At 43.2% G+C, this 14,959-nt stretch overlaps 1 protein-coding gene across 3 annotated transcripts in view; it reads right to left on the bottom strand.

Annotated features, from left to right (window-relative positions):
* Positions 1-14,959, bottom strand: part of Ano6 (anoctamin 6) — a 186,218-nt gene that overhangs the window by 104,897 nt on the left and 66,362 nt on the right. For all 3 annotated transcript variants that reach the window (XM_021183694.2, XM_021183693.1, XM_029469721.1), the window contains one exon: positions 7,139-7,221. In XM_021183694.2, the coding sequence (XP_021039353.1) occupies positions 7,139-7,221 (83 nt within the window). The remainder of the gene's footprint in view (positions 1-7,138; positions 7,222-14,959) is intronic.

Here is a 14,959-nt window from a genome sequence, read left to right as displayed (position 1 = left end):
TCTTCTTCTTCTTTCTCTCTCTCTCTCTCTCTCTCTCTCTCTCTCTCTCTCTCTCTCTCTCTCTACCTGATAGCTGGAATGTGTGGTTCTTGAGCAGGAACCCCACAGGTGACAGTATCATGTGCAATGTCAGACAGTTGGCATGCCTGACAGTCTTCCACTTTTGCATTTTTTTCTTCACGGTCCATTCTGGACACACAGAAAAGCGATCCTCCACTTAGGTCAGGGGCTCTGCTGGGAACCCTCTCCTCATCCAGAGAAGGTTCACTCTGAATGGCTTTCCAGCTTAACAAAGGAACCAGAGTCTTGACAGCGACCTACAAAGCCCCAGACCAACAATTCTCCCATCTGCCAATCTACTACAGCCAGGTGGACTGCCTTCCATGTCCACAAACACATCACTAACGTGTCCGTTTCAGTCCCCTTTCTAGGACTCCTGCTTAGACATCAATCCTTCCAGATTGCTCCAGTACCACACACAGGCATTTCCAATTCTCAGTAAGATACACTTTAATACTCTATTTACAACTGTTATAAGCCCACAACTCCTGAAACACACACACACTCTCTCTCATCCAATCCCTACTACCTTTCCCTATCTATATTATTTTATAACTTATATTGTATTATTTACTTTGTATCTTAAGTCTCTCTTACCAAAGTGTTAGCTCCTAAGATACAGACTTTCCATCTTTTCTGAATATTCAGTGTAGTACCTAAAATAAATGCCAAATATTTGTTGAAGAAATTCACACTTAGAACTCTTCCTTGGGACCATACATTTTTCAGCTGGTTGAAGACAATTACATCAGAATTTCAGAGAGTTAGCAATAATTCTTAGAAGACAGCAGTGTCTTAGTTACCTTTCTATTTCTATGCTAAGACATCATAACCGAGGCAGCGCGCATAAGAAAACACTGAACTTGGGGCTCACTGTTGCAGAAGGCGCTCCAGTCCCTAACCACAGTGGTAAGGGGCATGGCGACAGATAGGCAGTCATAGCGCTGGAGCAGTAACTGAGAGCTTACACACTGAGAGATGTCCACAAGGCAGAGAGTTAACTGGAAGAGTGACACTCCTTCTCCTCCAAATAGGGCACACCCTCTGGGAATCAAATATTCAAATATAGGAGCCTATAGGGGGACATTCTCACTCAATATGTGACAAGCAATAACTACCCTTCAAAGAGGAGCCAGCTCCCTCCAGATCCTAAATGGAGACAGACTCTTCATCTCTACTTTCCTGAGGGTATCATGATGTTTAATTACAGAGAGAGGCAGCTTCCACTTCAGTACTCGTCCATCTGAGTCTGTTTCCCCATCTAGTTATTAAGTCCTACAACTTCAGTTCTCCTTCCTGGTTTATCCCATTGTAACATTCTTTAGCCCATCCAACTTTTATTATTTACTCCAGATTTGATAGAAGCTAAGCAACAAGGAAAAACTGTAAGTTGACACGAGATCAGAAGTGGTAAGATTATTCCTGTCTCTGAACTTCAAGTTCTGCAAAGGCTGGTAGGGGTGAAACGGTGGAGCTCAGATCACAGAGCAGTCCCTTAACCTTCCATCCCTGTAATTCCACGTTGATCACGGCTGTAATGATGTTAGATCAACGTCCCCCACACCCCTTCTTCAACTGTGTGTGCTCAGACCACCATAAGTTCCTGGGTCAATGACCTCTCCCCACTGCTGACACTAACTTCAAACTCCTCAGCACTTGGGGTGAGTGTGAAGTCTACAGGTCCAACCATGATTCCCTAGCACTTGGGGTAAGCGTGAAGTCTACATGGCCAGACATGACTCACTAGCCCTTGAATTTAGCCCTTAGAGCTCACAACCAGATACAGGACTGGGAGTCAGGCAGAAGAACATTTCTCTATTCTATTGCCAGCAGGATGGAATCAACCCTAAGTTCTAAATCTGTGGCCTGTTCTTAATAGCATCTGGGTTGGCTGGTTTGTCTTCTTTTTACACTTAGTGAGTGTGTGTGTGAGGGTATGTGTGTGTGAGTGTGTAAAGACAACCTATGAGAATCATTTCTCTCCTCCCCCAACCTGGGTTTTGGGGATCAAACCCAGGTTACCTGGCTTGGAGGCTGGTGCCCTCACCCACTAAGCCATCTTGTCTACCCCGCCTTCTACTCCTAAGTCTGCCCTCTTCTGGATGACCTGAGGCTCAGGCACCCAGTACCCAGTGCCACTTCCCCCACACCCTGTTCCAGAATCATAATCCTCTCCATCTATTCCCAGCCATGCTCCAAATGATAGCCATCACTCATATGGCTGTTTCTCTTGATCATGAACTAACTGCCTTAGCAACTATAACATGAAGAGTCAGGCTTCACTGGTGGAAGGGAACAGATAACACTGAACATATACAGGAGCACAGAAGTCCTCTGCAAAATGCAAGGTGGCTTCATGGGCAGAGCTTCTTGCTGCCTGACATGAAATCCTGACCATCTGGGGTTTAATCCCTAGAACCCAACATAAAGGTGAAGAGAAAGGTGTCCTCCACAACGATGTTCTCTGGTCTGCACATGAGTGCCAAGGCACCCGTGACCCCTCCCAATACCAACAGTAGCAAGTTGCTTGCTTGTTTCTTTAAAGATTTATTTGTTTTATGTAAGTGCACTGTCACTGTCTTCAGACACACCAGAAGAAGGCATTGGATCCTATTACAATGGTTGTGAGCCACCATGTGGTTGCTAGGAATTAAACTGAGGACCTCTGGAAGAGCAGTCAGTGCTCTTAACTGCTGAACCATCTCTCCAGCCCCAAGAGGTTTGTTTTTTTAAGACAGCACTATTGGGAAAACATTCATAATATAATGTTAACTATTTTTACATTTTCAAGCAAAACTGCACCAGGACTGAAATGGTGTCCTACCGTACAAGATCGCCAAGTGTCTCTGTAAACCAGTATTTAGTCACATCCTTTTCATATAACCCCCCCCACACACACATCTGCCTCACCTTTCAGTGATGATATGTTATTACTAGTTTCAACAAGTCTCCAGCTCCCGTGTGTCTGACATAACTGAGAACACATCTGCATCTCTGATCACCCATTAACCGTCTAGCATTCTGGCTACCTCAATAGCTGCCATCTGCAAAGTAGGCAAGAGAGCAAAGACAGGCATGCAGAGACACAGAGCTGCAGGGAGGAAGAGTGGAGGGAGGTGGAGCTGCTACTGCCTATAGGCTCCAGGCAGCTGACAGGGCTGCCAATCTACTCAGCACACTCTGCCTCAGCCTGAGAAGCACAGTGCACACGAGCTGTGTCATTCCTTCTGATGCCAGAGACCAAGGCTGGCCAACTAACAGGGCTCTAAAACACATCTTCTGAAGCCACCACACTGAAAAGCACCTTATTCTCCCCGTGAAGCAAACTAGATAAATACACTGTTACACAGAAAGCAATGGCTCTCTCTGTCCACCTAAAACCTCAACTATTTGAGAATAAGGCTCCAGCAAGCATGCGCTCTGCCTCCCTTCAATTCAATTCAGCAGGTGGCAAGTGATCCTCCGAAAGGCCAGATGGAAAGAAAATTAGAAAACTGACTTTTCCAACCTCTCTTTCTCTTTTCCAGTACTGTTTGAGATGCTGCTTTGCCATTAAAGCCTCTGACTCCCAGGTCCCACCATCGGCCCCAATTTAACAATCAGGTTTCCATCAACTTACCTGATGTCCTGGCATTAGCCAGGCTCACCTGACTCTAGCAGTAGGACTCTGTCTTCCCCAGTGCTACACCCTCTTGCCTACATAAAAGGCTTCTCTTAAATATAACACTGTAGTTCCCTGGAGTGTCCTATTCTCAAGGGATCTCCTTCTGTGACCTGTTTGTTTACCACAGAGACAGCATAAAGTAGCTATGTTTATTATAAGGCCAGGAGTGCTGGCAACAGTGGTGCTGAGAGGAAAACACAAGGAGCTATTTACAGGCATCACAAGAACTTATGTGTCATGAGTATCACAAACAGGCATGGCCTGGGAACATAAAGAATTCCTTCCCAAGTCCTCACGCCAGCAGAGGACCTACTAGCTGCTGGCTGCTGGCTGAGGGGGAGTCTGTTTCCCTCAGGGATGTGCCCTACCCCCTGTAAGTTGTCCATGCACTGAAAGCACTAACTGGATTGAGTGAACAGGTGAAGGGAAAGAAGAAATGAAGTTGGGAGGGAGATATGGTAGTGATTTGTCAGGGAGATGTTGGTGGGGGAAGTAGAGGGTGGATATGATCAAATTTATAATATATACATATATATATATATATATACATATATATATACACACATCTAATATGTACAGGGATGTGATATAAACACATACATACAAACATACATCATATATACATACATATACAGACATTCAATATATATATGCATATATACATACATATATACATGTACACATACAAACATACATCATACATGCATATACACATATAATATACAGACATACAATATATACACATACACACATATATACACATACATACAAACATACATCATATATACACATATACATAGTACATATAATATACTGACATGAAATATATACACACATAGATATAGATATAGATATAGATATAGATATAGATATAGATATAGATATAGATATAGATATAGATATAGATATATACAGACAGACATATGATATATACATACATGAACACATACATTTAATATATACATATACACATACATATGCACATACATATAGTATTCAAGCATATGACATACATACATATATACTATATATATATATACACATATACATACACACACACAATATATATGCATATATATATAAAATTCTACAAGAATAAACTTTAAAACATATTTTAAAAAATAATTGCTCCCTGAGCATGGTAAGCATGTGTAATTAGAGAAAGACAGTAACCAGGCTTTCTGTTGCTTGACAAAATGCTGATCAAAAGCAGCCTGGTAAGCAAAGGGTTTATCTCAGCTCATGCATTCAGTAAGAGTTCCTCACCGAGGGAAGTCAGGGCAGGACACTTAAGGCAGGAACCGAGGCAGAGCCCAACTGACTGGCCTGTTTGGCTCTCTTTCTTCTACAACTCATGCCCACCTGCTGAGGGAGGTCCCTGCACACAGCAGCCTATGGTCCTCCTGCATCAACTAGCAATTAAGAAAAATGCCTTACAGACATGGCTGGAGACTAATCTAATGAAGGCGATTGATTCCTCAACTGAGATTCACTCCTTTTGGGCGTGTCTTGATCTCAGTCAAGTTGGCAAAAAGCAATCAGAACACAGGGACACAGAGATATGTTGTCTGGTACACTTACAGGGCAATCATATATATTGTTATCAACAAGATAGTCTAATAAAATGACTTGCAGAAATTCTTGAGGCCCAACAGAGGTTATAAAAAAAAAACAAAACAAAACAAGGGAAAGCCCCCCTCTGGATCCTCCGTCCTCAGAACCATGGTGGAAATGAGTCTCTCCAAGGCAACCGCCATTGGTGACTCTAGACTTTGCTTGTGATCGTTTGATCTCAGACTAGCCACTCTTCTAACTTTGGGAATAAAAACCATGAAAGTCAAGAAACATAGGCTGCTGCTTTAGATGATGCACGGGTTATGTGCACTGCACTCTATCCGTGCAGCAGCTGCTGGGGCGAGCCAAGCACCAGCAACTCAGTACACTAGAAGCTGCTGAGAAAACTTTCATTTTCACGCAGAGAATGGGTGTAAAGCACGTGTGTTTCCAGGCACACCAACCCCTGGCTGCACACACCGCTCGTCACATTAGTTATGATCCTTACAAAGTTTCAACTAGAATCCGTTCGGAAGGATAACAGTCGAGTGGCTCTCGGAGTCTGTATCAGCGCTGCCTGCCTTTGCATCAAACTGCTCTGCCCTTCGAGATGGGGAACTACTGGGTGCACTCAGTTCCCCTTCGCTGGCACTCACACTGGCTGTAACAGGAGTCACTGAGTGCCAGGTCTCTGTATTATGACCCAAGTGCTTTTCAAAGCAGGCCATCTGTGCAAGGATACTGCAGGAGCCCCACTCAGACATGAACCTGCATTGTGGGTACAGTTGTATGTGTAATCCTTCTCAGTTCACAGCATGGTGTACACTCTGTACAATTAAGTGTGTAACTGAGGGGGGCACACAGAATCAGTATTGCAGTCACACTCTCCCAACTGCTGGAGTGGTGAAGGTAATATCATCACACTTTGAAAATAAACCCTCCAAAAGATATATGCATACACGTATACACACAGGTACAAAGACACACATGCACATGTAAGCATGAGCATGCATGCACACATACAGAGACACATACTCACTCTCTCTCTCTCTCTCTCTCTCTCTCTCTCTCTCTCTCTCTCTCTCTCTCTTACACACACACACACACACATTTTCGTGCCAATACAAATGGTAGACTAGTCATTCACAGGAAGGTAAAAACCAGGTAAATCCGGTCAAGGCTGCCATGCTTCCCTGAGTCTCTGCTGCCTTAATAAGGCGTGAGCCAGAGAGACAAGCACTTTAGGAGACTAATATAAAATCTGCTTTGAAAGGCATTCTGCAAGGCATCCTACATGCTTAATTTTCTTTAAATAAGGCACTAATAAAATCACAGTAGCATCTAATACGATTTTTAATTCCTTGAGGGTAGGAGCCATGGCTAATCTTCAATGTCTGACGCAGTGAGAACATTAGTTTCCCTCTTGGTAGAAACAACGAGTAAGATAGTCCTAGTCCTTCTCGGGTTGCATTACTGAAGGTTCCTGACGGAAACGAGAAACGGGCCACTCCACTGTGAATAACTGCATTGGTCAGAGCATCGTCTGTGCTCAGTCAAGACTGATTTCCAAGGTTATTGAGAGCAGAAACCAAGAGCAACAGAAATCAGCCAACGGAGCAGGAAGCTTTGCAAACATCTCCTCGTTCTTTTACTATTGAATGAGTTCCTGACGGCAATCACATACAGGGGGCAAAAGAGCTCAGGATGCTGGGATGCTGGAGGTCAGTTCACCTGTGCCAAAGAGACACCAAAGTCTCAATAGTCACTGAGGGGTCCTGTGGCAGACTAAGCCACTGAAGAATAGAATGTGTCTCTCAAAGAAAATCTTACTGACAAATAATTTTAAGATATGTTACTTACAAACTCTGGAGTCCGGAAGTCCTGCTGATTCTCCAGTGATCCAAAGGTGGGGCAGACAATTGTCTGGTCAAAGTTTTCCAGCACTGCAAAGAAACAGTAAATAAGTTAGGTCAAGGGAGCGATGAACCTCAGCGTCCGAGGCCCATCTGCAGGTTTAGCTGATTGAGCGCTCTGACTACCGACATCTTCAGCAACTAGTTCATGCATGTGGCTAGGTCTCAAAATGCTCTAGGCTGCATCTAGCATGGAAAATTACCAGCCTCTCCACTGCAATTAAATGTTGTAGCGCAGCTAAGGAAGTCATTATCCTGCTGGTCTCTCGGGGAACTGATGGAGAGGCAAATGAGGGGAGTCAGTTTCTGTTTTAAAATATATTGAAGAGCAGTATCTGACAGACACTTTAATGGGAGCCAAGTAAAAATTTCCAGTAGATACTTTCATCTAATAACAAACAAGTGAAGTTAATTATAATAACATAATTTAACCAATAATAATACATTAACATTTCAAACATAGCCCACATTAAAAATTACTAGTGAACTATTTTATAATAGTATAATTTAATCCATAGCAATACATCAACATTTGAATACATTTGAATAATATGAACATAGTCTATATTAAAAGTCATCAGTGAACTATTTTACATTTTTCTTGGACTAAGTCTTGGGGATCCAGGATCTATTATGAATACAAATCTCAGAATAGATGAGCCAGATGTCAAAAGATCAGCAGCCAGAGGAGACTACTGGCCATGGTATTCGGTGACTGCAGTGTAAGGTTGAGTAGAAAAGTTCAGGAGGTGGGTCAGTCTATCATGTCAACCCCTGTGTTGGCATTAAGACCCTGACATGAATGAAAGAACAGCCCAGTGTGATGGACCCCGAGGAAGCAGACTAATCTATGCGCTCTGTGGATTCTAGATCAAATAGCCTTGAAGAAGCCTGAAGTAAAGACCTCCATGATAGTCACAGGCAAATGGACGGAACTTGAAAATATCATCCTGAGTGAGGTAGCCCAGTCACAAAAGAACACACATGATGTGTACTCACTGATAAGTGGACATTAGCCATCTCATATACAGTCACCAAACCTGGATGCTATTGTGGATACCCGGAAGTGCTTGCTGACAGGAGCCTCCTCCTGTCAGTCCTGGCTATCTCCTGAGAGGCTCTGCCAGAGCCTGACAAATTCAGAGGCGGATGCTCGCAGCCAACCATTGGTCTGAGCTCAGGAGTGTTTGGAGAAGGGACTGAAGGAGCTGAGGGGGTTTGCAGACCCATGTCGGAGTGGTGGGGGGTGGGTAGGGGGCAACAGTGTCAACCAAACAGACCCTCCAGAGCTCCCGGGGACTGGACCACCAACCAAAGAATACACATGGAGGGACCCATAGCACTGGCCACATATGCGGCAGAGGATGGCCTTGTTGAACATCACTGGGAGGAAAGGCCCTTGGGCCTGAGGGTCTTTGATGCTCCAGTGTAGGGGAATGCCAGGAGAATAGGAGTGGGGGTGGAGCACCCTCATAAAGGCAGGGGGAGAAGGGATGGGATAGGATAGGGGGGTTCTGAAGGGGAGACCTGGAAAGGGGAAAACATTTGAAATGTAAATAAAGAAAATATCCAATAATGAAAAAAAGAAAAAGAAAAAGTGTTCTGTGCTGGAGGCTAATCAGCAGAACTTGCCTTGTTCATTCGAGTTTACTTAAAAAAGGCAGAAAAAGCCGGGCGTGGTGGTGCACGCCTTTAATCCCAGCACTCGGGAGGCAGAGGCAGACGGATTTCTGAGTTCGAGGCCAGCCTGGTCTACAAAGTGAGCTCCAGGACAGCCAGAGCTATAAAGAGAAACCCTGTCTCGAAAAACCAAAAAAAAAAAAAAAAAAAAAAAAAAAAAAAAAAAAAGGGCAGAAAAATTCAAATAACAAGATTATACTAGAAATCACTTATATAATCATGTAGCTTTGATTATATAGAAAGAAACACCCTTAAAGAGGCACTAAATAGTGAAGTTTGCTGACAGAGCGTCAACTGTTGGAAGAGGTCTAAATAGACATTCTCATTTATCAACAGGGCCACATCTCTTCAAGAAGCCACCGACCTGAAAAGCGACAGGTTAAGGATGTGAAGAGAGCCGAGGTACATGTTACACTCAGCAGCACACATCCTCAGATGCTCCTGACAGAACAGCTAGGAACAGCCTTTAATTCTACCTGTAGTAGTAGTATGAATTTTCAAAGTCACTACACAGCTGATTTCTTGAATACATTAAAAGGATTTGTGAAATCGCTGGTTCCTATTGATGCAAAAAAATTTTTTTTCTTCTTTCCAGTGCAAAACAAAAACAAAAACAAACAAACAAACAAACAACAACAACAACAACAAAAAACCACCTCAGCTTGCATAGGGAGATTCCTGAGAGACTGACTGTAAGATCATTACAAAGCCAAGTCATCAGCCAAAAGTTGAGACAGCTCCTCTCTGCCATATTACTTAGGATGTGTACCTTTCTTTAAAAATAAAATAAAATACAATCCCCGTATTGGAATTACAGATTTGATTCACACAGAATACTTTTGTTTGCACACTTAACGCACATGTTAGTATCCCTATACCCTGAAGAGAAAGGCCAGTAGAAATGGCAGCCAGCCCAAGCAGGTGGCCACCTCTTCTGAAGAGTCCATCAGAGGACCCTCTACGTAAGTACCAGAGAAGAAATAGGAAACAGAGGTGGGAGAAGGCAGCTCCCAAAGGTGACAAGATGAGTGACTCTGATGAGCCCAGGAGGTCTGCAATTTCCATACGACCAGTTGAGTTCAGAGAGTAGGGTCACAGTAAGTTGAATACTTCAACAGCCAAAGAACAGTTGTCCCAAATAACTATATTCCTGCGACCACCTTCACAGTGTCCTAAAAAAGAGGTTCTCAATTCGTGTCTCCACCCCTCTGGGGTCTTGTATCAGATATCCTGCGTAGCAGGTAGTTACATTGTGACTCATATCAGTAGAAAAACTAATGTAATGAAGTAGCAATGAAAATAATTTTATGGTTGGGGGTCACCACAGCATGAAGAACTGTATTAAAGGGTCGTGGCATCAGAAAGGATGAGAACGACTGTCCTAACACACGGCTGTCTGTACACCAGGCTGTGAGAGGTTCCCCACAGCCGGAGTGCAGCTTGGTTCACACCCTGGAATAAAAGTCCTAACCTTCGTACAGCATTAACTGCAGAGATAGTGAAGATCTTGCAAACGTGGTATGTATGGTCTAGTGCTTTAGAAAGTTAATGAAACATCATACTGTGTGTATTTTTATAAGACCACTATAAATCAGGTGGCGTGACTGTTTGCCATCTTCTCTGAATTCTTACAGTATGACCTGTACAATTTGTCTTTTATGGATCTGAGGTCCATGTGTTCACTTTCGTTCCTTCTCTTCTCCTCTGCCCAGGCAGACAGACTTAAGAAGGCGTTCAGAACAAGGCATTCATATAGCAGAGGAAACAAGACCTAGGACCCAGGGCTCTGTTAAATCCCAGGCACGGAGACAGAGGAATGGGTTTGTAGAGGTAGAGAATGGCTTAGAGCTCTCACTGTTCTCGTAATGAAAATGAACACAGTTGCAGCTAATGTCAACACAGAAGAAAAACTTAATCTGAGTAAATAAAAACAAAAATGGCTTTACTGGCATTTTGTGTGGGCAGGACAAAGCCTCAACTATTTTCCCCAGGACCTAACACGGCTGAGACGTAGGTGATATGTGATGCTAATACAATAATTAATCTTCCTCCATTCAGGGGGCTCAGGGGGCCTTTGAAACTCTCATTTCTGATAACCTAACACAAACAGGGAAAAAATCATTTCTTTGCAAAAAAAAAAATAGTTTTAAAATTAAGGTGAAAACCTGAGAATTTATGAAAACAATGGGTGGGGAAAATACTTTTGAAAAAGCAAACATGCTCTCTTTAAAATAATACATTACTTAATAGATTTTGGAATGTGCCTTCAGTACTGCCCTTAAGCTTCGTATTAAGCAAACTACCATGAATGCTATTATCAGTTCACTTAATTTCAAAACTTGGAACATAAAAAGTCCTGAGTATGTCTATATTATCCACCTATCAAAGGCAAACTAGAGAGAGTGTTCTAGGCGCAAGCCAAAGTCTTGACACATCAATGGCGTTCTGTGCAGAGGCGCAGTGAATGGGCAACTGAGCATCAGGCTCACCCAAACACAGCAAATGCCAAAACCTTGGTTTAAAGCCCTAAGGCGAATAAGGCCCCTTTTCAAGACATAATTGATGCTAACTTCAGAATCATTTGTAAGTTGCAGGCTAGACAGATTTACAGAGAACTGTAAGAATACTGTCAACCAGGAGCTGGAGACATGACTCTGCAGTTAAGAGCACTGACTGTTCTTGAAGAAGACCCATACTCAATTCTCAGTACCCATGTGGTGATCTGTAACCCTCTTTAACTATAGTTCTAGGAGATCTGATACCCACTTCTGACCTCCATAGTCACTAGGCATGTTTATGGTACACATACATGGAGGCAAAAATGCTTACACACATAAAATAAATAAAAATATTATCAACTGGATTATAATGAGTAAAAATAAAAAACCTGAATGTTTAGGTCAAAAGAAGCTTATAAAATACCCACTTTTTATAAATTTAACAGTAAACCAGATACCTACCAATTAGTTTAAATCAAAGGAACTAAGCATATTTTTAAAACCTTATCAATATAGTCAATGTAATAAAGTTTTTAGGTGGAGCTATTCTGGCTTGTTCAACACTGTAATACCAAGGACCCAATACAACAGCGTAGAGGTTTGGCCATATTAACGGGTTAATAAAAAGACATTGACAGCCTCATGAAAAAAGTGACAGTCATGTGGTTACTTGTGTACCAATTAAAAAAGAGTGCCTGGAATTTACTACCCAGATTACGAAACAGATATAACCTGTACTACAACAGTGATTGAAACTGTGATACAAGGTAGCCAATAAAGAGCCATTATCTATCATCTTATAGCTCAGACAACCCATTCCCTATCAGATAACACAAAACCACCTCTCAGAAAGTCCAGGGGGTTGGGGGGAACAAAGTAGCTGGTATGTAGAGCTCTGGAATAAAGGTAATTAAAATGGGAGACAATGTATCTACCTCACTGCACACGCATGGGCACTGAGCAGAGGCTAGCTGACTCATTCATCAAATGACGAAACCCACAGTAAATATATAAGACAGCAGGTAATGCCTGGCCTGAGCTGGGGGTGTAGCTCTAGCAAGAAGCACTTGCCTAGCGTGTGCGGGGCTCCAACTGCAACACCCAGCATCGGAATAAAAGAGTAACAATGACAGAGCCAAGTGCAAAGGGCCTGGACTAAGGGCCCCTGATAGGGCTCAAGTCCTCATGCTACCTGCTGAGTCTGCTTTCTATCAGCATATTTGTCCCAAGATGGCGATAACCATCTCCCTGGTGATATCGCAGGGCAGTACAAAGATACTAGTGACAGTTTAAAAAAATTGAGGGGCTGGTGAGATGGCTTGACAGTTAAAAGTACTGGCTGACCTTCCAGGGCACCTGGTTCAATTCCTAACACTCAGATTTGTCATGCAAGTTCTGGGGATCCAATGCCCTCCCTCTTCTGATACAAACATGGTATACAAACATGCATGCAGGCAAAACACCCACATTTTAGTAATTATTTTTAAATTGAATACTATGTAAATACAAATTAAGTTTGCATATGCAAACTCAACAATGTGGAAAAATGGAAATGCAAGACTACGGAGCATTTCCTGGCATGTGCTGGCATTTCCAAAAATCTGATCATACTTATTCCTAATTTTTCCTTATCTCCTCAGATCATAAATAATAATTTAAGGTTGTCAGTCACTTCAAATCAACAACTAAAAGTAAAACAATTAATTGGATTTTGCATCTGTCTGATTCCAGAATTATACATCTTTAAGATACATTAATTTTTGTCTTCTGGGTTTCTATGGATACCCTATTAAATGTGAGTTGATAAAAAAAAATAAAATAACATTGTAAGTAGCAATCAAAAGTGTCAGCAAAAAAACTATGCCAACATATGGCCAGAGAGAAACAGAGTAACACGGCAGGTGAGGTGGCAGAGACCTGGAGTCCCAGCACTCAGGAGGTAGAAGGAGGACGGGGATATTCTTTCTACACCTGGAATGTTCTGGGCCCAGCTGATAGAAGCCTCAGGAACTTGGATCCTTGGGTATCTGATACGTGACCACAAAGCCAGCCCTCACCAGCCACCATGCTAACACACTTCCGACACTTTTCCCAGCATCCTCTGCCTTCCAGAAGCACTGGCCTGCCCCACCTCACTCCCATGTCACTTAACCACCTAGCCTATCCATCCCACACCATCCTTGACCTGCACATTTGGTCACCAGCTTCCAAGTCTCAGTTTAACAATATCTCCTGTACTCTGGTGACAAATGAACGCCATCTCTCAGACTATCAGGAGGTTGCAAGGCTGCAGATAGTCACCACGGGGCTTTATACTAGGGTCACTCAGAGTGATAACTGAGAAAAATATTAGTCGTGTAGTGGTTAGGTTTTGTCAGTGTTGTTTTGGGGGGCCATGTCTATAAAAAAAGTTTGGAATTTGGGGGTGAAAAAGTCATCAAGTGAACAGAGTTTACTGAGCTGCTGTGGGGGAACTGGGAAGATAAAGCTGGGAGCAGTGCAGAAGACAGAGGCCTGGCTTGTGAAGATCCAGAGAGAACTTGAAAGACTCAATCGGGGTTATTCGAGTGCTGTTGTAAATCAAGAGTATGTGCATCCGGTCAGCTGGAGCTGAGAAATCAGTTGTGATTAAGAAGAGACCAGTATCTCTGGAGCCATCTTCTGGGAATGTTCCTCAGAGTCAGGTCGCGGGCAGGGGGGGGGGGAGGTCATCTTCTGGAAGTGTTCCTCCGAGTCAGCACACAGAAGGAAGCTGTGTCAGCCGCTGAAGCTGGCAGCTGGATTAAGTAATGTGTAAGTTTACCCGACTGTTACCACCCCTACATGATACCAGTTATGAAAACACAAGGGGGTCATGGAGAACAGCTGAGACTTGGCACTGTGAGAGAGGCCAGGAGAAGCCACTGGTGAAGACACACAGCCTCAGGAGCTGCGGAGACCCCAGGACAGAAGGGTCTTGGAGAACAGCTCAGGCTTAGCATCCTGTGGCAGGGTCAGAGTCTCACAGAGGCCAGAAGGCCACTGGTAAAGGTGTAACCTGTGACATACCACAGCCTGTTAGAGATGCCAGGACTGTTGGGTGACCACCACGGATAGCAGCAGTTATGGAGAGGAGCCTGCTGGAGACTCTAAGGTGTGCTGTGTGAATTGCGCATGGCAGGGCCCAACAGCTGGAGCTGCCCATGCACTTTGGTTCCAAGAAGATCATGAGCGAGCCCCAGATGCAAGGCATTAAGCTGCATGGCTTAATTTACAGTTTGCTTTTCCTTTGTTCAGACTGCGGCTATGCACTCCCACTTCCCTCTTGAATAAGCATGCGATTTATTTATTCTACAGGAGCCCACAGTTAAGAAACATTGTATTTTTAGGAAGAGTTGAGAGACTTTAGATATTGTACAGAAAGTGAACTTTTTTAAAGTGTTGAGTTTCCCTTTAAAATCTGTGGGACTTTCAAACATCTGTTTAATAGTGCAATATTAACATGGCATCTTCGGATGAGCAAGAAAGGGAAGATTATACTTTAATAGTGAAGTGTGTGTGTGTAGCTGACAGTCAGTTGTGTTTGCTAGTTTTTTGCTTTTTTTTTTTTT

This window comes from Mus caroli, chromosome 15 (genome assembly GCF_900094665.2).
Source record: "Mus caroli chromosome 15, CAROLI_EIJ_v1.1, whole genome shotgun sequence".
NCBI classification, from domain to species: Eukaryota; Metazoa; Chordata; class Mammalia; order Rodentia; family Muridae; genus Mus; species Mus caroli.
The sequence above is the reverse complement of the archived record's forward strand: the minus strand, read 5'-3'. Positions and strand labels throughout refer to the sequence as shown.